At 44.7% G+C, this 24,950-nt stretch overlaps 1 protein-coding gene across 1 annotated transcript in view; it reads left to right on the top strand.

Moving 5' to 3' along the window:
- The window catches only part of KIF5C (kinesin family member 5C), a 148,912-nt gene that overhangs the window by 74,780 nt on the left and 49,182 nt on the right, over window positions 1-24,950 (top strand). The window contains exons 8-11 of the mRNA XM_040645119.1: window positions 1,862-1,986; window positions 4,646-4,750; window positions 5,122-5,270; window positions 16,145-16,293. Of these exons, the coding sequence (XP_040501053.1) occupies window positions 1,862-1,986; window positions 4,646-4,750; window positions 5,122-5,270; window positions 16,145-16,293 (528 nt within the window). The remainder of the gene's footprint in view (window positions 1-1,861; window positions 1,987-4,645; window positions 4,751-5,121; window positions 5,271-16,144; window positions 16,294-24,950) is intronic.

The following is a 24,950-nucleotide window of genomic DNA, read 5'->3' as shown; positions in this document are numbered from 1 at the left end:
ATTGCTTTTGTATCCTGCAACTTTGCTGAATTCATTTATTAATTCCAACATGATTTTTGTGGAATCTTTTAACTTTTTTCCGCACATATTCTGGAAAGTTTTTTTTGTTTTGTTTTGTTTTTTGTTTTTGGGGTTTTTTTTTGTTTTTTGGCCACCAGAAGAAATAGCTTTTTATTCACGAGTTATCTCCGGAAACCAAAAAGACTATGTACCCACTTTCAGCACCTCCTATCCTTCCTGGATCTCACATCACTGCACCTGGGGAAGGGAAGAGATATAAACTGCCTTTTGGTTTCCCAAAGTCCCAGTCTTTACCCTCCCTGTGTAGTCTTAGAGATTCAGTAGCAATATTATTGTTTATTTTTTTAGCAATGCCTGATGCAGCTACTTAGTAACAGTTATGGGTGAAAGGGTATGAGGGGGCAGTTGGATGAGTAAGACTGATGCACAGAAAACAGGAACATGGCCTAACACAAGTCCTTCCGTCTTGCCTCAGCGGCTTGATCCTTCCTTGGTTGCATTTCTCTTTACGCCAGATCACACCTTTCTGAATCAGATTGGGGATTTCCACTACCAGCCATGAAGCCAGCCGCAGAGCCATGAGATGAGCTAGTCCAAACTTGGGCACGTTCCTGGCCCACAAGGCTTAAAGTGATCAGTCAGGCATATTTCGCCATTTGCGTACATATTCGCTGTTTTTCCATTGAGTTCAGGGGCTGTAATTTCTGGAGCAGTAGTAGGACATGTGATAGGAATGTCAAACGCGATATCAGACTCATAGTTGAGGAGATCATGGATGTACCAGCATTTACCAAACCACTGAGTCCCTTCCTTGTTGGACTCCAGTTGGAACCAATCATTGTCTGCATTCTTGTTGTTTTCCACATACCGGATAAGAGACTAATATTCCTCTGAGTCCCTGCATCCACAACTCACCATGTTGAGGTCCAGAGTTAGTCTTCAGCCATCTTGGATGAGGGTGCCTGGAAGGTTGGTTTTAAAAAATGATTGCTAGTGGGGGTTGGATAAGACCATCCCTGGGATCTCTGCCTGCCTAGTTAACAGAGACTAGGGTCCAAAAAGATTTCTATTTCTAGTACTCGGTACTAATGAAGCATATTTAATCTTTGAGATCTTCCATGTGCCTAGTATGGGTTATAGAACTGTATTCAAGGGAAAAAAGAAGTCTTAAATCTTAAGGTCATAATCCTTCCTTAAGAAAGCTTGTGATCTTACGGCTAAAGCAAGGCATACACACGTGACAAAGATGGAATACACTGGGTACTAACCACAATAATAAAGGCTGAGGGACTAAAGGTGGGGAGGAGGAGCTGGGGGCTCTTTGTGTTTTTTTTTTTTTTTTTAAGATTTTATTTATTTATTTGAGAGAGAGCACAAGTGAGAGAGCACAAACGGGGGGTGGCAGAGGGAGAGGGAGAAGCAGACTCCCCACTGAGCAGGGAGCCCAACGCAGGGCTGGATCTGAGGACCCTGGGATCATGACCTGAGCCAAAGGTAGACGCTTAACCCACTGAGCTACCCAGGTGCCCCAGCTGTGATCTCTGTGAGGCCGAGGATCTGGCTGGAGTGGGATGTTGGAACTTGGGAGCTTCAGGCAAAGCTAGAGAATCTGTTATCTTCAACGATCCTCTAAGATTCTTAATTTCTTTGCTGTGTGAAGATACTTTAAATCTTTCATTGTTTTTTAAGAGAAACAGTGGTCTCAGATACTTTTTAAAATTGGCTGGACTTACTTTAAAAAATGGAGCTATTAAGCATGATTTGTTGTGCTTTTTAGATGAGAGGCTTGCTACCTAAACTTCTTATTCTTTGCAGAGCAGTAAACTATTTTCCTTTTCAGACATGAATGAACACAGCTCTAGAAGTCACAGTATCTTCCTGATTAATATTAAACAAGAGAATGTAGAGACTGAAAAAAAGCTCAGTGGGAAGCTTTATCTAGTTGATTTGGCTGGGAGCGAAAAGGTAATTGGTTCCTTATTTGTATTATCTATAATTTTCCCTGTTATTTGCTTTAGTGTGCAATGGTATAATATTTATACCCTTTCTATTCCCTGGTTTTAAAAAGCTTTTAAAGTTTCTGGTATTGTGCCAAGATGCTATTAAACTTCACCTTCATTTCCCTGCCCTCTTTTCTGGTCCTGAAGTCTCCTATTCACATCACAGGAGGTGCTTTGAATGCCAACTCAGATTAATGCTTAATAGGCCCCAGTGATGACATTAGGCAAGTGTTGGTGTGAGCTTAGCCTGGCAGAGGCTGTTGTGCAAATGGGGGAGGGACATGACCTTCCATGGAAAGGGAAGATCCCTGTGTTGCACCCCATACAGATAGGCCAGAAACGGACTTTGCCATTGGACCGTGGCAGTCCTGCCCCTGCAGGTTTGTTTGCTGAGAGAAGATCTGGAACCTGGGGCTGTCCCTGCATTCCCTGCTTCTCTCTGCAATGGGTGTGGTCTGACGGGGCCTCACGTGGGGTAACCTCACTTCCTTCAGGCCACGAGGCCGGTAGCCAGGGGTTTGGCCAAAAGCCCTGTTCCTTCTCTGATTTCACTGGGGCTCTATTTTGGCATCTGTCCCATGCTCTCCTAGGCACTGGCTGAGGCCATACTCTAGACCAAACAGGCTCCCAGAACCTCCTACCTGCCCCCTCCTAGCCTCACCTCCATAGCACCGCCAGAGCTTCCTGCTGCCACACCCTGTCTGGGGCACTGCTCCCCTCGGGTGACCTCACAGAGCAAGTGCCTGTGCACAATACCATGTGGCCTCCGTCGTCGCTGACATTGTGCAGACTGTCCCCAGAGGCCCAGCCCTGAAGCTCGGCCAGTCTCCTGTACTGTGTAATTGATCCCACTTACCGCACGCCACCTCTGCGTTGCTAGACGCCAGGTTATGGCCACGAACATCCATGTAAGTAATGGCTACTTGAAATGTTCTCCTGTACGCATCTTAAAGCCATGAGCGGAAAGTCATCTGGATATTCCTGGACAATTACCTGGTTGGGAATCTAAAGTTTTACCAGTACAGCTCGTGCCTTTAAACAGCATGCACCAGAACGGAACGTGGAGCAGCACCGTTTAGTTCTAGACTGAACACTGGCAACCAGGCTGCGTTTTGCTGCCACAGCAGCTATGTGGGTCTGGAGAAAGAGCCCGGTGGCCCCTTTGTTCTTCCCGAATTTGCGCTTTCCCTTTTGAGCACAGAGATGCGTATTTGGTGCCTACGTTACATGCGGCTGGAAACAGCTTCATGCTGGCAGGTGAGCGTGGAGGCCTGTCCTCTGCACAGTGTCGGTGGTTATTGCTCATGGTATTTGTGGGGCATTTTAAAGTTGCGGTCCTCTACCTTGTTTCTTTTGCTCGCATCTGTGTACCTTTGCCCTAGATGTGTCCACATGAATGTGTCAGTGTGATCTATGAGAACGAACCCTGGGCTTTAATCCCCAACTCCCCTAAATGACGTTCTTGCTTTGAGATGGCAGTTTGACATCTCTGGAGCTCGAAGTTTCTTTGTCTGTAAATGGAAGGCAGTTGTACCTGTCTTGCCTATTTCATGGAATTAAGATGCTCAGATATGAAAGCACCTTAAACAACTCTGTGTGAAGAGGCTGTTCTTATTGGTGACCCATCAGCTGTATTATTTCTCTGTCAGCAGTGGGGTCTGTACACACACAGTTCTCAGAGGGATGAGTATCGTGTTTGAAAACACTGCCCCCTGGACATGCATTCGTTTCTATCACTTGGAGTCTCTCCTTTCTTTATTCCTCGTGGCCGTCAGTCTTGGCGCAGTTTGCGATCATTTCCCTGCTTTCCTGTCTTCAGAGAGCTGCTGCTCCTCCTGCATTGTTTGTCCAGCCAGCCGAGCCAGGGAGCACGTTGGCTTCCCTTTCTCCCTAGCATCTGTAAACTGCTCTCTACCTAGAGCAGATGCTCTCAGCAGGAAATTGCCAGGAATAACACAGCGGAGGAGGAGCTGTATGTGGTCCCTCTGGCTGCAGAGGAGAAAAGACAAGTCCACAATGTAACATGCACCTTCTGACTTTGATGCCCCCAAGTGTCTGTCCTTTTGGACGGTCGTTCCCCTTTTCCTTGCAATGGGAGTCAGTAAGGCAGGGAACAGAGAGTCTGGACAACCTCCCACCACCTCTTGTCCTTTGCCTGAAGTCAGAGCTCATAATGTACAGTCTCCCAGTATGTCCATTCATCGTGGCCAGGACAGTGTTTTCGCTTCAGGCTTCGCCCTGGGCTCTCTCCAGTGAGGAGGCTGTGGCTCAGGCTTGCAGGGCCCCAGCTTTCCTGTAGCGACAGTGCTTGTGGAGCCTGGTTTCCCAGGATGGATGTACCCCAGGGACGCATCTGCAGCTCCGCCACTGGGGGCATTTCAGCCATTCCCCTAAAACCTAATTGAGAGGAAAATGACAACAAGACAGAACAAATCCCCAGCCTCAGGCACAAGGGAAAGTTTGATCACCGTGATTCTTACTTACTTTTATTTTTTCTTGCGTTCCAGGAGGACTCACATCCGCCTCCCTCAATCCCCAGCCCTATGCCCTCCTGTGAATTGGAATTTTCTACTCTGTGCTTTTGCTGTCCTGTGCAGCTCACTGCTCTCTCTTCTCTCTGGTAGGTCAGCAAGACTGGTGCCGAGGGAGCTGTTCTCGATGAAGCCAAAAATATCAATAAATCTTTGTCTGCTCTTGGAAACGTGATCTCTGCCTTGGCAGAAGGGACAGTAAGTGATCCTGTCCCCATCTATTAAATGATATTATGAGAAGTTACTTTTTGGGTCTGTATAGTCTCTTTCCCACGTATCCCAGAGATTAGTTTATTTTTCTTTAGAAAGGAACAGAGGCAATCCTGGCTGTAGACATCCTACTTGCTGGGAGATCTAGTGCATTAAAATGTATGAATGGTGATGCTAATTTCCTCCGACCCAGGTGCCAGACTGGGCACTCTAAACTTTGGCCAAATCCAAAGACCTGGCAACAAATTCTTATTTTACACATGTTTCTAAGCCCAGTGTCCCCATCGCTAACTTGCTTGTGCTTTCTTTTTGAATGGGCGATGGCTGTAGTAGCCAATCCTTTTTCTTTTCTTAAATAGAAAACACACGTGCCATACCGGGACAGCAAGATGACTCGGATTCTTCAGGACTCTCTGGGTGGGAACTGTAGAACCACCATCGTTATTTGCTGTTCTCCCTCTGTCTTCAATGAGGCTGAGACCAAGTCAACACTGATGTTTGGGCAAAGGTGGGTGTGATCTCTCGCTCCCATGCTCTGAGCTAGGTCTTCCATATTGGGAGTGAGTGGTGAGGGGCTAGTGTCAGCGAGGAAGTAGAGGGAGGGGCAGTCAGTCTGTTATGAAATTGCACTGAGCAGGGGTTGTGTGTAAATTTGAGGCATCGTTCACTGAGGCCAAAAGAATAATTATGTCTTAAAAGAATTCACAGATATATGCTAATCGGAGGTATGATATTTTTCTTAAAAATGCTTAAACTTATTATAGATATGACTGCTGGTTCTTCAGTGGAGTATTGCTTTTGTTCTTCATGGAATTAAGTTTCACTCCCAGGTTCACAGGATTTCAAGTGCGTACAGCTCGAGACTGATAGCTACCTTTAACTCCAATATTTGGGAGCCATTACAGAGTTGCTAATAGAAAAACCAGAAGCTTGGATGAATATAGAGTAGTTGCATAAATACAAAAGTGGCAAAGGAAATCCTTATAGGAACCCTGGGAGTGGGAGGTACACAGTGTTTCCTCAGGAGAGGGCGCGGTGGCAGCTATCTTCCCACCTTTGAAATGTCTGAATGAGATTTCCAGGATCTCTGAGAACTAACAGGTGGGCAGCAGGACAGTGTGGTAATCCTGAGACAACATTCACGTGCGTGCGTTAGTGTGGACCTTCCTGCCCTTCCTGCCCAGCCCCACCTGCTGCCCAGTGCCCACCTCCTTCAGCCATGGCCCCTCGGTGCCAGTTCAGCATGTAGGTTTCAGTGCCATCCGTGCCCTTCAATTCTGAACAGTTGTGCAGTCTTTAGACAAGCCACCAGTTCTCTGTGGGCTTCACCTGCCTTATTTGTAGATGGATGCACAAAGCTCTCTCCCTGCCTTCCTTCCAGGAGTGTGTTGTGTGGTCATGCCTGAGAAATAGTTTAAGATGCCAAGAGAAAGGACAGATGGGGGTGGGCATGCCACATGGGAAATTGTTAGGCCTTGTTTAAACTGCATTAAACCCCAGTCATTTCCTGAGCCCACAGCAGAACATAGAATTACGCAGTCATGGCACCTGTGGGATGTCTAAATAAATAATAATTACGTTGAAATATTGTGGAACTAATCTATCTTTTTAAACTGGATTTGGGTCCTTTACTTCTCAGATCACTTCCTTGAATAGTGAAATGCTTAGGTCAGTGGATTCCAGGAGGATAACGCCTACTTTTCTCAAGGGTCGTGGGACACCTAGAAACCAGCATCTGCTTATGGGAAGCACAGAATACGATGGCGATCACCTTGCCTGCCCTGTCTTTCCTGGTTTCTTCATCTTAAGCTTTACCATTTTTCTCCGAAGACATGTTTGACCAAATCAGCACCAAATGCATTTATGGAGGAAACATTTCTTTTAAAAAAATTTCTGACTTGCAAAAATAATCTGAATCGTTGCCAGCCAGAGCTGTCCTGGGGCATGGGCTATCTGTCTCAAGGTTGCTGCTGTGCGTGGGCACTTGCAGCTGTCTATAGGAAGAGTCTCAGCATAAGTCCAAATGATTATCTTCTTCCTTCTGACCTTAGGGAGGCAGTCGTCAGCATCGTCATGATCTCTATCTAGGGCCCGGCACGTGCCAGGAACGTCAAATCCTCATAGCACTTCTTATCTCACCTGTGTACAGAGGATGACATTGAGGCTTGGACTCAGAGCCGTGAGGTGCCGCACCCGAGCCCACATAGCCAGTAAATGACTAAACGTGTAGGATGAGGTAGGATGGGGCTGTAGTATTTGACCCACAGCCTCTTCTCTGCGGGCTGTTTGATCAGGATCCTCGATGAACACGGGCCTCTGGGTCAGTAACTCCAGTTTTGAAGCCAAGTTCTGTTACTGATCCATTCCTCTCTCTTGTTTACTTCTCTCTGAGCCTCTCTGTCCTCGTCTGTAGGGAGAACTCAAATGCCTACCTCTGAGAATTGTTGGGAGGATTAATGAGTTGCTTCAGTTTTGACTTAGCACAGGGACGGGCTGACATGTGATAGGTGTTCAGTGGTTGCAGGTTTCCCTTTGCCTCCATCTTCAACAGTGTGCCATCTGGGAAGGTCACAGAATGGATGGGACTGCACGGAATGGAACGGAATGTATGGAATAGACTCAGGGAGAAGGGGCCAGACTGAGTGAGGTAGAGTGAGAAGTAAGTTTCTGGAATTAAAGACTAGAGAAATACTGATGCTAATTTGGGATTCCAGGAAATAAAAATAAAATATCACTGATCTTTTCAACTGGAATAGTTTGGTTTGCCATCTTTTTTTTTTTTTTTCTTAAGATTTTATTTATTTGACAGAGAGAGTGAGAGTGAGAGAGAGCACAAGCAGGGACAGAGGGAGAGGGAGAAGCAGGCTCCCCGCTGAGCAGGGAGCCAGATATGGAACTTGATCCCAGGAGCCTGGGATCATGACCAGAGCTGAAGACAGACGCTTCACTGACTGAGCCACCCAGGTGCCCTGTCTGCCATCTTTCATCAGAAAGTCATCTGAATACTAGGTTTCATGAGGGCAGGGACTGGGTTTATCACCCACGTCAGTCATCCCAGCAAGCATCCAGCACAACTAGTATACAGTAGAGGTTCATTCAATCAATGCTTATCCAATGAATGAATGGATGAATCAAATGCTTATTGTTCAGGATTCCTTAGAACATTAGGGTAGGTGTTGAACTGTGACACCATTATGTCCAGAAGTCTGGTTTAGATCTAGTGTGTTTTCCGCCCTATAATTAGAAAGGTGTGAGGTTTTGTTCCTCTCCCTGTATCCCTGAGTTAGTTAATGGATTCTTCAAGGACATCTAACTTCTCTATGGGACCCATACCTGCTTTATTGTTAAATATATGCATTGAACCCAATTACACAGCAGACAGAGTCTGAACATCAGTTAGACGTGGTATCTGATAGCTAATGAGATTAAGCACTTTGAACTCAGAAAAGACTGCTGGGCACATCTCAAATTCAGTGTAACGAGTGTTCATTATGCTCTTGTTGCAGGGGTGGCCAGACCTTAGGGCTGTATGAGGTTCCTTCTTTATTCCTATGTGGTTCTTTCAAGGACATGAAGCAAGTCCATGTTTGTTGCTGGGCTATTTTACTCTATTGACGCTCTGAATAAAACAATAGTATGGCCTTTGAAGCAGGAGAAACATGATGGAGTCTACAAATGCCCGAGGGCAGCCTACCAAGTCAACACTCTTTAGGATTCTAGATTAAGTACTGGAATTAAAAGGAAAAAAATGCACACGGTCTATTTCTTGGTTTCAGTGATGAATTCTGGCTCTTCTATTTGGTCAGACCTGTGTCCTTTGGTCCTTTGAGTGCCCGGGATTGTACTAGTAAGAAGTAGAAGCCATTTTCTGTGTTCTCAAAGAGCTTTTAATCTAATTAAGGAGGGGACACTTGAATTTCTAGGCAGCCCACAGTCAAAAAGCTGAACTGTGGGAAAACAGAACACTTCCTGCTTTTAAGGGATAAGATACTCAAATTAGAGCATTTTCATTGATTTTTTTTTCCTTTTGGCTTCCAGCATTTTATTTTTTAGTCTTTAATTACTCTTCCAAAGTACTTTCATAGCACTATTTGAAAAGGATATTTGTAAGTTTTTGAAGTATGAACTCGAATCACTCAATTATCTTGGAAGCTTATTTAATGTACCTTGATGGGGGAGTAATGAGGGAAACAGGGCCCCCTGGGGGCAGACCGATCAGTTTGGAGTAGGCCTGAATCAGCATATCTTTGACACCAAGAGTTTTGATTGATCTAGCATGAATAATTCAAAGGCTTTATTTGTATGTTGTATGTAGAAGGAGACTTGGTAATTTGGGGAAAGTAACATTCTTCTTTTTCTGAGATGCACTTTTTTTTTTTTTTTTTTAATTGTGCCCCCTCTTGTTCAGTTTTGTGGAAGCTGAGTTAGTCCTGAGTGGTGTGTATGCAACACTCATGTCACCAGAGCATGATAACAAGTTATCTGCAAGGGTAAGAGTGAGCACTTGGGCCAAGGGAGACCCTTGGCTATACTTTTGACATAAAATGGAAAAAAACTCAAATCACCCCCTGTTGCAGTGCCTGTTGCTGAAACACCAATAAGGTTAATTTTTGCTCTTGGAGGGAGATAAACTGTGGGTGATGGAGGTATAACCAGGTGCCAAATCCTCATCCAAATCTGTCATTTCTCAGTGTTTCTCAGGAGACTACAGCTTTTCAAAGGAACAAAATTTAGAGCTTTTAATTTTTCATTCCTTATACCCCCCACTCACAAGCAAGGAAAATGGCCTCACCAGGAAATAGGAAGGCACTTTGCATCAGTCGTGTTTCCAGAAGAAGGTTAGGTGTTTTATGTGGGAACTAGGACTCAGAACACATTAGAAGCTGTGATGGTTTTATGTGTCAGCTTGGCTAGGCTGTAGTACTCAATTATTTAATCAAACACTAATCTAGGTGTTGCTATGAAGCTTTCTGTAGATGAGGTTGACATCTACCATCAGTTGACTTTAGGTCAACTGCCCTGTGGCTTTCAGACTTTCCGGTCCCCACAGTCATGTGATAAATACAGAGATGTAAGGTATAATGGAAGGAAAATGCTGAAAACAAAGGTAGGAAGATACCAAGAACAAACGTCTTTCTGGCTCTTCCAGGGAGGCCAAAGTAATTAGAAGAAATTCTGGTGATATGTAGCATGTAAATGATTTAGAACTATGGTCTGAAAGTACAAGTATAGGCAATTATTGAGGAATTGGGTAGGGATGGGATTTATCATGCAGAGTGATGTGAACCAAATAGTTCTAGGACATCCCCTCTTCAACAAGGGCTTGATTTAAGTGCCAAATTCTGAGAATGCCTGTAGAGTTGCCACGCATGGGACCTTAACCTCAGTGGTAGAGATGGACGTGGTCAGCAGTCCTAGATGTCTGGACATATGCTTCCGAACATGTAAACTGCAAATTCAGTGACAGAGAGACCTAGAGGTTGTGAGCAGGAAATAGAATGCTCGAGGCCAAGGCGGCAGAGTCTTCCTTTCACTCCTCAGTGAAATATGTCTAAAAGAATCGTTTTCTGTCTTCCTATGGCCATCTCGGTGGAAGAGGTACTGTGGCCTTTGCTCTTTGCTGTGCTTGGTCTGGTGGTTAACATTTTTTTTCTTTCTTTTTTTAAAGATTTTATTTATTTATTTGAGAGCGAGAGAGAGAGAGAGAACAGGAGCGGGGAGGGGCAGAGGGAAGGAAGAAGCAGACTCCCCGTTGAGTAGGGGAGGCTGACATAGGGCTCTGAGATTATTACCTGAGCTGGAGGCAGATGCTTAACTGCCTGAACCACCCAGGCGCCCCAGTTAACACTCTTTTCCAAAGGTGGTTAACATTCATTAGCATCGAGATCTTTTAAAAACTGGGTCCTGGTTCCCTTCCTGTGGGGAGAGGAAGATGTTGTATCTGGGGCAAGTCTGGATCATATATTATTTAAGTAGTGCTTGACTCTCTGAAGCAAACAGAAACAAAGAAAAACTGCAAAACAGAAACCCTGATGACCGTACCCTAAAGATTTGGCTCATTAGTGCTGAGCGGGACTTGCCATTAGGGTATATACCTGACGTTGATTAAGGTCTTCCCCCAAGTAGCCTTGGTTAGGATTTTGCTCAGTGTCGGCTATGGATATAACTTCTGGAATAGGCATTTATTTCTATATACAGCTTGGGGGCTCTGGTTGAAAAACCTGAGAGTGTTTGGGAATGAAGACTCAAGACACTTCTCCGTTCCTTTGGGAGTGATCAGGTCACACTGGGATTAACCAAATGTTGTCACAGTGAGATTCATGTATGAAGATGATGAGTGAGCGGTAAATTTATGGCTAGAGTAAGGCTGCTGCAGTTTTCCTATATGGGGGAGGTAATATCCCAGAACTGTAGGGCTGGGTGGTATTGCGATTGCTATATAGCTTCAGATAGGCAAAATCAGAAAAACCGCCTTAAGAGCATTTCTATTTGCTGTCCCGTTGGTTTTGCTTCCTTGTAAACTACTTGAAATTCTTTCGGCAACTGGGTTGAAGAGTAAATGCATGTGTATGTGCTCACGAGTCCCTGAATTGTGTCTATAAGGCGGTCCTTGAATGCTCAGGATCCATGTTGATTCACTGTATTTGAACGGAGTCCAGATGTAATGCTGTTTAGTGTGATTATAGCTAGCAAGCATATGGAAAACCAAAATAAAAGAGCAAAGAATATGAAAGTTGGAAGATACTTGGATGTGCTCTAAAGTGTACAAGGCAAAAAACCAGTGGAGACCACTACCCAACCCACCCTGATGGCAATGAGCTGAGCGTTTACACAGGAGGAAAGGGAATTATGAGTGGCTCAATTAGATAGGACCTAATGATTAGGCTCCTCTAGTCTGTAAATTTTTCTGAAGTTCATGGTAAAGAGCAAATGAAATTATAGATGCCCAACATCTTTTTACTCTCAGTCTCTTATGGGATTGAGAGACTGAGATACTCTTTATTCCACATTGCAAGGTTGGTTTCAACATCCTAGATAGAATGTTCTATTTAGAAGGAATAACTCCAGACACAGAGATTCAGGTATCTTTCTTAGTGACTCTGGTTTATTCCATGTTCTAGAAATTCTTGATTCTGACTTGATTTCTTTCTATATCACTTTATTTTTCTTAACTTTTTTTTGTTTTTGTTTTTGTTTTGTTGATTATAACATACATTTAATAAAATCCATAAACTCAAGTGTGCAACTCAATAAATTTTTACAAATACACACAGAACCATCACCCAGCATCCTAGAAGCCTCCCTGTTGTACCCTCCCCATCAATACCCAACTCTCAAGGGTAAGTGTCATCCTGACTTAAGTCAACATAGATTACTAGTGCCTGTCTTTGAACTTTATGTAAATAATAACATACACTACTGTTTTGTGTCTGGCTTCTTGTATGCAACATTGTATCTTTAAAATTGACTACATTGTTAAGCGTAGTAGTAGTTTCATTTTTCATAGTTATATTTCTTTCTATGACTATAGCATATATTGTATCTTTTCTACTGTTGATGGATATTTAGATTGTTTTCATTTGGGGGCTATTATAAATGAAGTTACTAGGCCATTGGTTATCATGTCTTTAGGTGAACATTTGTCTTCATTTCTGTTGGTTATGTATCTAGGAGTGGAATTGCTAGCTCATAGATATGAGATATTCAGCTTTAGCAGATAGTACTGAAGAGTTTTCCAAAATGATTGGAATAATTTATACTCCCTCTAGTAGCACCTGAGTGTTATAATCTCTGCACATTCTCACCAACACTTGAGATTATCAGTTCAAAATTTCTAGCCATTCCGTTGGATGAAGGTATCGTTATTTTATTTTACATTTCCCTGATGGCTGATGACGTTAGGTGCCCTTTTGGGGGGTATTTATTGATACTTCTTTTGTATATGCCTATTCAAATCATTGCCCAGTTTTTACACTAGTAGTCTGCTTTTTTCTCATTGATTTATAGCAGTTATTTTGGGCAAGTGCTTTATCAGATACATGTATTGTGTATATCATTTCCCTCTTTGTAGCTTATGTTTTAAGTGTTTTGATGGTGACTTTTAATGAAGAGAGGTTTTTTTTTTTTTAATTTTGATGAAGTCAAATTTATCTTTACTTTTACGTCCTATTTAAGAAATCTTTATCTATCACAAAGTCTTAAAGATATTCTCTTGTTTTGTTCTAGGGGCTTTATTGTTTTACCTTTCACATTTATGTGTACAATCCAGAATATAATTTTTATAAGGTATTGGGGAAGTGGATAAAGGTCACACATACCCCTTCCCTCCCCAGCACCGTATATTGAAAGGACCATCCATCCTTTCCCACTATGTGTATGGGCACCTTGTCATAAATCAGATGATTTTGTAGGTTAGCGTCTGTTTCTAGGCGATCCGTTCTGTTTCTATTCTTTTTTTTTTTTTTTAAGATTTATTTATTTATTTTAGAGAGAGGGAGAGCACGCAAGTGAGTGCACATGATGGCGGGGGTGGGGAGGGGCAGAGGGAAAGGGAAAGAGAATCCAAGCAGACTCAGCACAGAACTTGGAGCTGGACACAGGGCTCCAGCCCATGATCCTGAGATCCTGACCTGAGCCAAAATCAAGAGTTGGATGTTTAATCAAATGCACCACCCAGGTGCCGCCATTCTGTTTCTATTCTAAAGTTTCTGGACTATTCGGTCACTTTTAATTACTGTGATTGTGTAATAAGTGTTGATATTCTATCCACTAACTTTGTTTTTCAAAGTTTTTTTTGCTATTCTTGGCCTTTTTGCATTTCTCTTACAAATTTTAGAATTAGGTTGTCAATTTTTAAACACCCATGCAAAACCTCCTGGGATTTTATTTGAGATTATTTAAAATCTATAGAACAGTTCTGAGGAGGATTGACATCTTTTCCAATCAGTGTTGGCTGGTTTCTTCGTATTCTACATTTAGTGGATGGAAAGGCATGATGTTCTGTCCCATTTGGGACTAAAATGAAGTCTAGGGCAGTAGCTTGAGACAGGCTTTCCCACCATTGTTCTGAGTTCCGAATGAGAGGTGGGTTTTATATCTTCCAAATGCTCCTGTGGGTCATTTCTGTACCATCTCTGCTCTGCTCTGGGCCCTGGGACCGTGACCTCTTTGGACAAGTGCTGTCTTGTCTCTGGCTTCAAGTTAGGTTCTGCCAATAGAAAGGAACATGGACAGGGGATCAGAGAAGAGAAGAAAGTGAGGTCAGGGTATAGTTCTTGGCTCTTTCCCTCCAGGGTCACTTTGGGTTGGCTGTGTCCCCAGACTAAAGGCTGTTACGGATGCCAGTGGGCAGCCACCTTCTTATAGCTCCCTGTCTCTGTGCCCCCTTCAGTCTACACATGGTGATGACCCCCCAGCGCCCTTCCCATATCTTCAGTAAACTCTTCCCAAATTATGCAATTTGAATGGGCCATCTATTTCCTGCCAGGAACTTGATCACCATGAAAGTGGAAGAAAAAGAATTTTCTGGACAGCTTAAAAGAACTTCGAGAATGCGGACCAGTTATACCAGTGATACCTTGCTGGGTCTGCTCACAGCACTACTTCTGGCTAAACCTGCCTGAGTATAGCATGAAGGCTTTATCCTTCTCTTTGTGGTATCCTTGGAAATCATCAAGAGACTCTTTATGGTGTAAAAAGACTAGTAGCCCCAAAGTGCACCCTTAAATGTCCACAAGCATTTTAGCCATAGGTTATGTGCCACTTTCTGACTTACTAAGGTGATAATGCACGCTGCCGTGTCCGTGCCAGTCCCAAGGGGCAGCCGTGCCACCTGCGGCTGTTAGAAGGCGAGGTGAGAGTGTCAAGCTGGCACGGACTGGAAGTAGTAAGAAAATTGCTGCTATTTGAAAAATTAGACTTGAAGCACTTCTGGGGACAGAGGCCTCCAGCTACAGAGAACAAGGGAGAATTTTACTAATTCTTAAGCAGAGTCTCACGTTGAAATCATTTCACTCCTCTTTTGACAGTTGGGTTATTTAGTTGTCTGCTTTAAGAATTAATTTTTGGAATGACATCTGTAGCCCTGGTGGGGGCTGGGGAATTTCGCTCACTGAAATAGAAATCATGTCCAAAATGTCGTTTCATGACAACAGTAATTAACCTGAATCACACATCAGATAATGCTGGCAAATATGACAGTACAAGAGCTTGTGGGAGTTTAAAATGGAAGAGTGAAGAGCAAATAAAACAGGATATCCCATTTTTAAATGAAGTTTTCGCCTTCTTAAGAAGTAAATAATAAGTGGGATTCTGTCGTGGTCAGTTTCCTTTTTAGTTGGGCAAGTCTGCTTGTGTGTTCATTTCTGTAGGTAACTAGATGAATCACGTCTTTTGTCTTTGGTGTCAGCTAGAGCTGCCACTGCCCTTGCCCTCATCACTTGCTCCCTTGAGTAACTGTCCAGACATCCACTGTGGCATCACACCCTCCACCCCCGGCCATATGCCCTAGAAAGTCACTCCATCTCTTATCTGGGAGTGAAAAAATGGTGGCCCTCAGACATGTTTGTTTGCCCCACACATTATTTTGGAAAATTGTTTGAAACTGGGAGATACAAATAAAAATATTAAAGTGCTAACTTTCTTTGAAACGTGGGGTGAACTGAGAGTAGTGGGCTCTCTCTTCCTACATGGTGACAACTGCCTGTGATTGGGGGGGCGGGCGCATGGGCTCAGTGGGGAGCCTTGGTTTCACCTGGCTGGTCTGAAGCCATTAAGTGACCCGCCTGTCCTAGGAAACGTGTTGACATGTGTTCAATGCATCGGGGATGATTCTAGGTACCAAATGTGAGTAACAGAAACAACTGATTGCATTACTTCAGTCTGTGGTTTATTGGTATGAGAAACTGTAGGTTTACAAGGCTGTAGACTTTATCTCCGTTGTCTCGGTGTATCCCCGGTGTTTCATAAATGTTAAGATAGAAAGGAAACTTACTTAGGAAGATGAACCTGGCAGGGCCATGCGAGATGCTTAGAGGAGGATGCAGAATACTTGAGAAAGACCATCGCTGTAAGTCAGGGCTGAGAACATCGACTAAGATGGTGGCAGGGGGAACAGAGAAAGAGGTGGCCCTGGGAGACAGTTTGAGGGAAAAGCCTTGGCATTTATACTGACAGGAGGGAAAGGGGAAAAGGGAACAGTGAGTTTTAGCCTTTGGGGCAATGGTGCCAGTAACACAGCGAGGAGGTGGTAGGTCCCAGGGTCCCTCGGCTTCCGCAGTCCCAGTCTTCAGATGTGAAAGCATTTGAGGCTTAATTGTGTTCATGATTTAGCTAATGTTAATAGCTACTCTCAGAATTTTTCCCTTCTGTTTTTGACCCCAGGGCTAAGACCATCAAGAATACAGTCTCTGTGAACCTGGAACTGACAGCGGAAGAATGGAAGAAGAAATACGAAAAAGAGAAAGAGAAAAACAAGACTCTGAAGAATGTTATCCAGCATCTGGAGTTAGAGCTAAACAGATGGAGAAATGGTAAGGAAGAACGGTGAGGAAGAATGGTAAGGAAGAACGGTGAGGAAGAACGGTGAGGAAGAATGGGGCATGAATGTGTTTTCCTTTTCCTGGGAAAGCCGGTATACTGGGACACTGGGGAAGGAGGGGATGATGGCAGAGCTTGGTCCTGCCTTGCACCAACCTGTGTGAATGAGTCATGTTTTCTCATTGCCTGACACAGCTCCCGGCCTGACCCCGTCACTTGGCTGATAGGTGTGCTTAGTGTGGTCAAGTGACTATTTGCAAGGTTGCCTTAATCTATTTCCAATGAGATATTGCTCTGTCTGTTGCTGTAACTCTCTCTGGTAGCCGTGTTTGAGGTTGAGAGGACAGCGTCTGACACTTTGTGGCTCAGACTGCTTTTGATTAAATGAAAAATGTCGTTCTCGCCTATGTGAGTTTTATAATTGACTTGGGGTTAAAAGTCACCTCTGGCAAATATTTGCATTTTTGGGGGGGCCAACTGATCTTCATGCTCTGCTTCTTCAGAGCCAGAAATAGAGGTCTCCCGAAGAAGCACTGTGCTAAAATGGAGTCTTACAGGCTTCTTTCGTGACTACTGTTTCTTTTTTTCCCCAAAAAAACATTCTCTTAGGTTTGTTCTACTCAAAGAAAATATCTCAGAGAGCTGACACACACTGGGTGGGTGGGTTGTGGGTGAGGCGTTGAAGAGGGGTTTCCAGATCCAAGTGCAGACAGATTATTCTGGAAATTTTAACATTGTGATGGAATTAGAAGGTAGAAGTCCTTTTTTTTTTTTTTTCCCTTTAACTGAAATAGGCAGGTTGGGGTGTGTAGGGGCATATGGAGAGCTGGAGATTCAGATTGTTCACTGTTGTGTCCACTACGTATTTCAGTCACTGCCGTAGACTTCAGTGTCTCGGGCAAGCATAGGGGGTTGCTGGGCAGGATGGGGGCGGAACCCGCCTGTGTGTAACTGCAGAGTTAGTGGCAGATCATCTTGTGAGTCTGTGTTTGCCACTGTTTTTTGCTAGGAAAGGTGGGGTGCCAGTGACCTACTATTCAATGGAAAAACAATTGCGAAGCAAAGCAGGCTTCAAGAGAGGTTCAAGAAATGACCTAGTAGCCTAAATAACATAACTCTTTTCTTTTGGGGAGATTTCCTAGCTGCACACATGTTTTGAAAGCTGCTAGAATAATTGAATAATTCAGCACCTGGGGCCGGTGGATGATTCTTTGCAATTTGGCAGGAGTTAGGAGAGTAGAGAGGGATGGTTGGCAAGGCGGGGAGCGGCCGTATGAAATTTTGTTCTATTTCTGGGATCCTCTTGGGTCAGTTCTCTGCTGGGCAACTGGAACATTCAGTAAAGCCTTTTGGTACAGGGAGAGGGACTGGCCTTAGAACATTGCGCAGTGGGCAACTAGCCTCGTGGTTTTCTCTTCTGTCCCGTCCCTTGCCAAGCTCTCACTCTGCAATTCTCCATCCCTCCACCAACTCTGTCCTCTAGGGTCGGCCCGCTGCCCTGTTTGCCTAACTCACCCTCCTGCCTGGCACTCTCCCCTTGCTTTTGGGCTTTTAACTTGGCATCATTTTAATTGTTTGTCCCACTTCATCCACCTTGCAGATCTACTCAGAAATACACTGTTTTCCATGTCCCGCAGGGTGAGATCCTACATGAACCCTTATGTAATTATTTGGGAAAACTCATGTATGGTTTCTGGCACATGATAGGCTTTCATAGATGTATGTTTTGTAAGCATCTGACTAATCCATTGCTGGAGTGGTGGAAAGGGTGAGCTGTTGGTGGTCATGGTCTCTCTGCCCTAACAGAGCCTACAGTCTGGTGGGGGAGACAGACTCCAGCCACAATCAATACACGTGTCTATGCTGCATACCAAAAAGGGAAAGTGTAAGGTACTAAAAGTTATTATAACGGGCCCTGACCTTGACTGAGAAGTCAGTGAAGGTTTCCCCTGGTAAGCAACCTAGGGAATAAGATCTGAGAGAAAGAGAGCAGTTGGGAGCAGCAAGGTAGAAGTGGGGGTTGGGGTGGAGGAAGCCATGTTTACAACATTCCCCAAGGGGCAGCCTTGAGGGGGCGGCAGCAGGAAGGCCAGTATGGGGAGCTGGGGCAGGGCAGTACTGGTCTGAGATGGGTGGGAGGGGTGGGCTGGCCTGCCCTGTGCAGAGCTAAACAGTTTTTGTTCAGGATTTTGGTTATTATCTAGGAAGCAACGAGAAGCCCTTCCAGGATATTCAACTGAAGATCATATGATAAGATTTGCATTTTTGAAGCTCTGTTGGTTGTGTTGGAGAATGGACTGGAGAGGGTAGGAGGAGGGTCAGGAACAAGGATGGTCTTCCAGGGATGAGGTTACAGTAGTTGAACTGAGAGAGAAGGACAATGGAAAGGGAAAGACAGGGATGGACCGGAGAGGTATTTAGCAGGTAAAATCGGCAGGGCTTGGTGAGAACCTGGCCATACAGAGACAGAGTGCCAAGTTTTCCAGCTTGCCGTATTGGATGGAGGGTGGAACCCTTCACTGAAAAAAGAAACACCAGAGAAGAACCAGCCTGAAGACAAGGGCGATAAGGAGGAGAGTTTGAGATGTCAGTGGAACATCCAGGTGAAAACGTCAACTAAGAAGTTAGGTCTAAGGGTCTGGAGCTCGGGGGCACTGGCTGAACTAGGAAAAGAAATGTGAGCGGAGCTTTAGGAAGTACATGAAGGCATAGGCAGGGGTGAGGGCTTCTGCAGAGAGAGGGCAGGGAAGAAAAGAGGGAGAGAGTCTTGAGAGAGACCCCCCCTCCCATTACCTTATAATCACTGAGTGAATGTAATAGAGAAGGGGATCTGAGAACTCTCCTGTCCTCCCAAGCTAACATTTATGTTTTAAAAATAATTTTTCTGGGGATGCCTGAGTGGCTCAGTCGGTTAAGCGTCTGCCTTCAGCTCAGGTCATAATCCCAGAGTCCTGGGATCGAGTCCCGCATCGGGCTCCTTGCTCTGTGGGGAGCCTGCTTCTCCCCTGGGCGCCCCCCCCCAACTTGTGCTCGCTCTCTCTCTCTCTCTGACAAATAAGTAAAATCTTTAAAAAAAAAAAGATAATTTTTCCGAAAACAAAAGTTTTCAAATGTAGAGAACCACCTTCAGTGATACAAATTTGAGGCTGGAAGTGAGGCAGGTAGAGGCATCTTGGAGCTGGTCCTTGGAACAGCCGTGAGTGAAGGACTATCTCAAGGACTAACTCGACGTCCACACACAACAGAACCGCCCCCGGCTTTTTGTTATGTGCCTAAGCTGGGCGTTTCCTCCTTGAGCAGCCCTTGAGGTTTTGACAGGCTAGAACCGACTGCGAGGTTCCTTGTCCCTTGGTTGTCTGTGCAACCTGCACACAGCCCTAGTGGTTTGTGTTTAGGTCAGTTAGAGGAGCCTGAAAAACGCCACACCGGGAAAGAAGGGACTAGAAGCTCCTCAGCAGGGTCCCGTGCACCAGGCCTAATTCCTAATAGTCACGAAAGCACACGGCTGGTTTGTGTCAACTGGAGAGCTGGGGTTTTGAGAGGTGAAGTTGAGAAGAGGTGGTGCCCTCCACTAAAACCCAAGTGGCAGGGTATTTCCAGGCTTCTTTTGAAACTGGACACACACATTGGCTCCAGCCCCTGAGTTCAGCTCAGCGAATCCTGGGCGTTGATGTTTCCACCCTGTGGGCTGAACAGCGCAAGGCAGCTCTGTCCATTGTGTGCATTCTCCGCTGGGAAGGACAGGTTTACCCTTCATGGTGTGCTCATGATTCTAAGAGTTTGGCTGCTCTACTCCGGCTGTGGAAGAGCAAGAGAGAAGGGGTGGGGCTGAGAAGAAGTGTGCGTGTGTATGCGTGCTTGTGCTTTCCCCTTTGTGCTGTTCTGTAGACTGAGGTAGGAAGACCAAGGAGCTGGAAAGGTAAAAGAACACGACGTCCCAATGGCAGATTGGGTCCCGGCAGGCCATGTAAAGTGAAGAAGTGAATATAGTGGGTGGTGATGGGACTGTGTGGCAGGAGAGAGCATTCCCTGCCCAAAGTCATTCAGAAGTTGTGAAATACTACCCTATTCCATGCCCGTAGGCTAGTTCTGCCCCAGGCCCCCACCGCTACCAATTTTCAACTCCTTGTAGCTTCATGGGCTACCTCAAAATGTAAGCCTGGCAGTTTTCTCCTCTGGGCCTAGTAGAACGTTGATTCTCAGAAGATGGCCGGTGACTGGTAATGTATATAATTACACCCAGCCTTAATTCATTTCTGCCATTGGCATTAAGGCAAGGCTCAGGGCATATGCATGCTGGCTTAAGGGGCGGTCATGCCTTGTTTTTACAAAGAAGGCATAAGGAGAGCCACTCCATTCCCCCCAGTGCCAGGCTCCTTGGGTTGCAAGGGACAGGAATCCACCCTGCTTAAACAAAACAGGAAAGCACGTGAAGTCTGTGAATAACTCCCAGAACCAAAGAACAGCCGAGCAGCCAGCCTCATCTGGCAAAGCTGGGGCTGCTCTGGAGACGCAAGGCTCCTCAGGGGCCACAGCTGGCGTGAGTCCCCTCTCGAGTTTTCTCTCCCTTCCTTGCATTATCTGTTCGAGACCCAGCGGCTCAGGAGAGAAGGGAGATACCGTGCTTGGTGGCGTGCTTCGGCTGAGGAAGCCCAGGGCCCTCTGCTGTGCGCTCTGACCAAGCCTGCACGCGCTGGGGGAGGTGATTCCTCACAAGAAAGTTGCGGTGCTGAAATGAGAATGGGTGTTGAGTGACTGAAAAACACCTGTCCAGTACAATCTGCTAGTGACATCTTGTGGGCTGAAATCAATTGACAGTCCTTGGAATCTGGAAGCTCTGTTGGCGGCTTCAGCCGCAGGGATTTTGTTCAGCCGACTTGCTTAAGGACAGATAGATGGAGTGGGCAGTTGTCAGAAGCAGGGTTGTTTTCTTTTTTCCAGCTCTGTTGTTTGTTCGTCATATACATGGAAAGGACTTGAACAATCCTATAAATGGGGATGGATTTAGATAGTTGGATTCAGAGTGAATAATGGCTCCCAGTTCACCCTGCCCCATTCCCCCAGTCCATCCGGAAGACTGTTGATGGGGAGGTGGGGGAGGGAGGGCTGAGGGCCCAGGGCCATGACCCTCAGAAGGGGGATGGGCCCACAGTTCCGCAGTGCTGTGAAGTCAGCTTTTACACATGCCCTCTTCTCCTGATACTTTGACTTTTGTCCTTTAAAAAGCAATCCCATTTTACAGGGGCTTAAGTCAGAAAAGGGGGCCCTGAAAATCTAGGTGTCAGAAGTGCAGGGAAGTGACCCAACAATTGGGCACATCTGCAGTGTCTCTTGAATAATTAAATATATTAAATAACAGAATGGATGTAGATTTACCCCATCTGCTGAAGTCATGCAAAGAAATTATTTCAACACAGACTGGGAGGGCGTGGAAAAATCAGCCATTTCTAGAACAGATTTGTTCTCCACAATTTAAACCTGCCAGGCCAGCAGGCTTGATTTCCCTAACTGGCTAAATCTGCAACCCGGAGTCTGATCCCAGGCTTTCTGGGATTGAGTGGCCTCGATAGCTCACACACAATTTGCTATTTTAGCATTAAAGGTATCGAAGATGCTGCCCCCTCCCCACCGCCTTTGGATTCATGACTACAGTAGAAGCTCAGAAGTTAGCGTTTCATTTGAGATTTGATTTGTTAGGCTCTCTTCTTTCCAGAGCACAGCCAAGCACTAATAGAAATACTGACCGCTAGGAGAACGGTGGGGGCAATTCAGGAGGTCAGGACTGTAAAGAGATTTCAGAATCCTGGGTGACCAGTTTATTAGAAAATTACTCTAGAAGGGATTAGAGAATGTCTTAAGCTGCTTACAATATTTTTAGGAACTAGGGTGAGAGATGCTATTTGTGTGCAAAATAATCCTATAAAGGAATGATTTTTTTTTTTTAAGCCTCACATTTATATAATGACATCTTGTAGCCAGCTGCTCTTACCCATCTGGCAACTTAAAGATTTCCTTTTAGTTTCTTTGATATAGAAATTACCTACCATTCGGTCCGCCACTGGGCCTGTTTAATTGGTATTAAAAGAAAGCACGTCCTTTGCCAGATCTGCTGTGGTTTCTGCCGGAAGCTGTGAGTGACCAGCAAATCTCTGCCCCTGGATTTGCAGAGAGAATGCAATTACCTTTCTATGTTCTCCAGAGGCTTTAGGGACTCAATTTATGAAAAGGATAACTAGCTCATTGCTATTTCATGTGTGAAATTTTAATGAATTACTGGCAGTCTAATGGTTTTCTCTCTCCCTTTTTTTTTGAAAAAACAAAAAACCAAAAAGCCTGTTTTAGAATTTTTAACTAATAGCCCTAACGAGTATTTTTGATTAGTCTGTCATTCTTGTTTATTGCAATTGATGGATTTTTACTTTTTGTAGAAATGCTATTTATGCCCTCAGGAGGTTTTCATTTTATAATTAAAATGCTCTGCAAACCTTGTAGGTGTGCTCCAAGCGAATGCTCCTGTGTACACACAAATCTTTTTAGTCCTTAAAGGTAATTACATCTGACAATAGGAAATGCCAGAATGCTTATTTAAAGAAGGGAGAGGTTTCTAGTGGGAGTGGGGGGAGCTTTCATTGTAGAAAATCAGATGCTTTACAGTATTATAAGCTCTTTCCCTATAGACAGCAGGTATAAAGCCTCAGGGCATGAACTAAGAGAAATTTGCTTTTAATGCAAAAAAGGGAATAAAAGTAAAAATAAAAATAGATGTGCCTCATCATTTGGTGGTCCTTTTCCGGCCCCCCACCACCAGATTTTAGGACATTTTTTTCCCTCTGGGCTTTGTTTGCAGCTGTCTGCCTTGTTACAATCAGTCGTTCCGTAATCACCTCATGGGGGCTTCTCAGGAGACTCAGTCCACTGCAGTGCGGGGAATATTCTCGATTAACGTGGTGAGATTGCCATGGAGACAGATTGCCTAGTGTCAGGTCTCGCATAGTGTTGGGAATTTACAATCCCCAGACGTGTTTGTGAGCTGGACAGTGTAGTTACCAGGGACGCTTCTGGAAGTCATTTCCTCGGTCCTTTGAAGGGTAGTGGTGTTTGGGGAAACCAGCTCTCGGTTCCTCTCTGGACAGGAGCTGTGCTCTCCCACAGATGCCTGCTGCTTTTGTTCTGCTTGTTGCTGCTTTGTTCTTCTCGGCCCGAACGGCTGCTGTAAAAAATAATCCCGACTGCCTGACCTTTGGAATATAAACTGGGAAGAGCTCCTTGTTTCGATGTAGCTTTGTAGGGGACATGTGGATGCTTTGGTTCGTAGAATTGTTTAAGAGAAACCAGAAAGTCTGCTATAGGTTTCGAATATTGGTTTAGTAATAATAAAAATAAACCTGAAAGAGACTTGCGTCGCTACATCGTGTTTTGTTTTTGGAAGTGAGCTACAACCACAAAGGTGTTGTGAAGACCTCAGGAACAACAATCTCAGAATAAGTAAAAATACCTGCAGAGCCGGAACAGTTGACAATTCGTTAGGGAGAGGACAGGGTAGGAGATGGCCCTGAAACAATTATACCTTTTGTGTTTTTAACATATACTAAGTTAATCTTTCAAATAATGCCATGTTGAAGGCATTATTTATTTTTTTTCCTTTACAAAAAAGCAAACCAAGAGGTGAAGCAGGAGATGGGCTTGTGATTAATTAGATCAGTTAAAAGGTGCGGTGTGGCTCAGCGTCCTGCCAAGGCTCTGGAGATGGTAATGCGGTTTGTTGATTACTTTCAGGGTGCCTTGTAGCAGCGTTGGCTGGCTAGATGAACTGCGCTCTTCTTGGACAACTCTGGTGCTCAGGGACGCTGTGATTCCTCAGCGGGACAAGACAACAAATTTAGGATCACTTGCCGCTGGGTTATAGGGGTTCATCCCTGGGCTCCTTAGCTCACTCCATCCTCATGGTGGCACTGACTCTTAGCCACGTGAACCAAAGAACACGGGGACTGGGTCTCTTCCAGCTGTGTTTGCATCTCGCTTCTGTACTTGGGGCAAGTTGGCTTAGAATCATAGGACAATGTTCTGCCTGGTTTCTGGTCTAGTACCGTTAAGAATTTCACTTGCATCATGCTTAAGCTACAAGATTAAATTCATGCTGGACTGGATTGCCCTGATTACAAAGTTCAGCAGGTGGAGTTGAAAAATTAGAGATACTGTCCTAACGCAAAGAGAGAAAAGATTTACCAAAATGTTTGTGGTACATTTCTCTGGGGAAGGAGCAGAATTGGGAGGTAGGGGCGAAGGAGGGCTTTACCTAAGTTTTTGTGTAAGTAATCTGTGGTTAGAAAAAGATAGATATGTATATTTAAGCAAAAAAAAAAACCCAAAAACCCTTGGGAACTAGAATATGGTACTGCTTTTGTAGCCTGTGGCTTTAGCAGGCCGTAGAGAATATAGATCTTTTAATTGGATGGAATCCATTCTGCACACTGAGGTCGTTGATGGATGCTTTAAGCCAGGAATTGGAACTGAATGAAATATTGATTTGGTTCAGGTTCAGTTCAAAGGCTGCTCTGATATTCTGGTTTTGTTTCAGGTCAATGATTTTAGAAAAAGGTGTAGGTACAGTACGGTCTAGTTGAGCTTCAGAAGGAAAAAGGGCTGGCTC

Source organism: Ursus maritimus, unplaced genomic scaffold (genome assembly GCF_017311325.1).
Source record: "Ursus maritimus isolate PB19 unplaced genomic scaffold, ASM1731132v1 scaffold_1, whole genome shotgun sequence".
Lineage (NCBI taxonomy): Eukaryota > Metazoa > Chordata > Mammalia > Carnivora > Ursidae > Ursus > Ursus maritimus.
The sequence above is the reverse complement of the archived record's forward strand: the minus strand, read 5'-3'. Positions and strand labels throughout refer to the sequence as shown.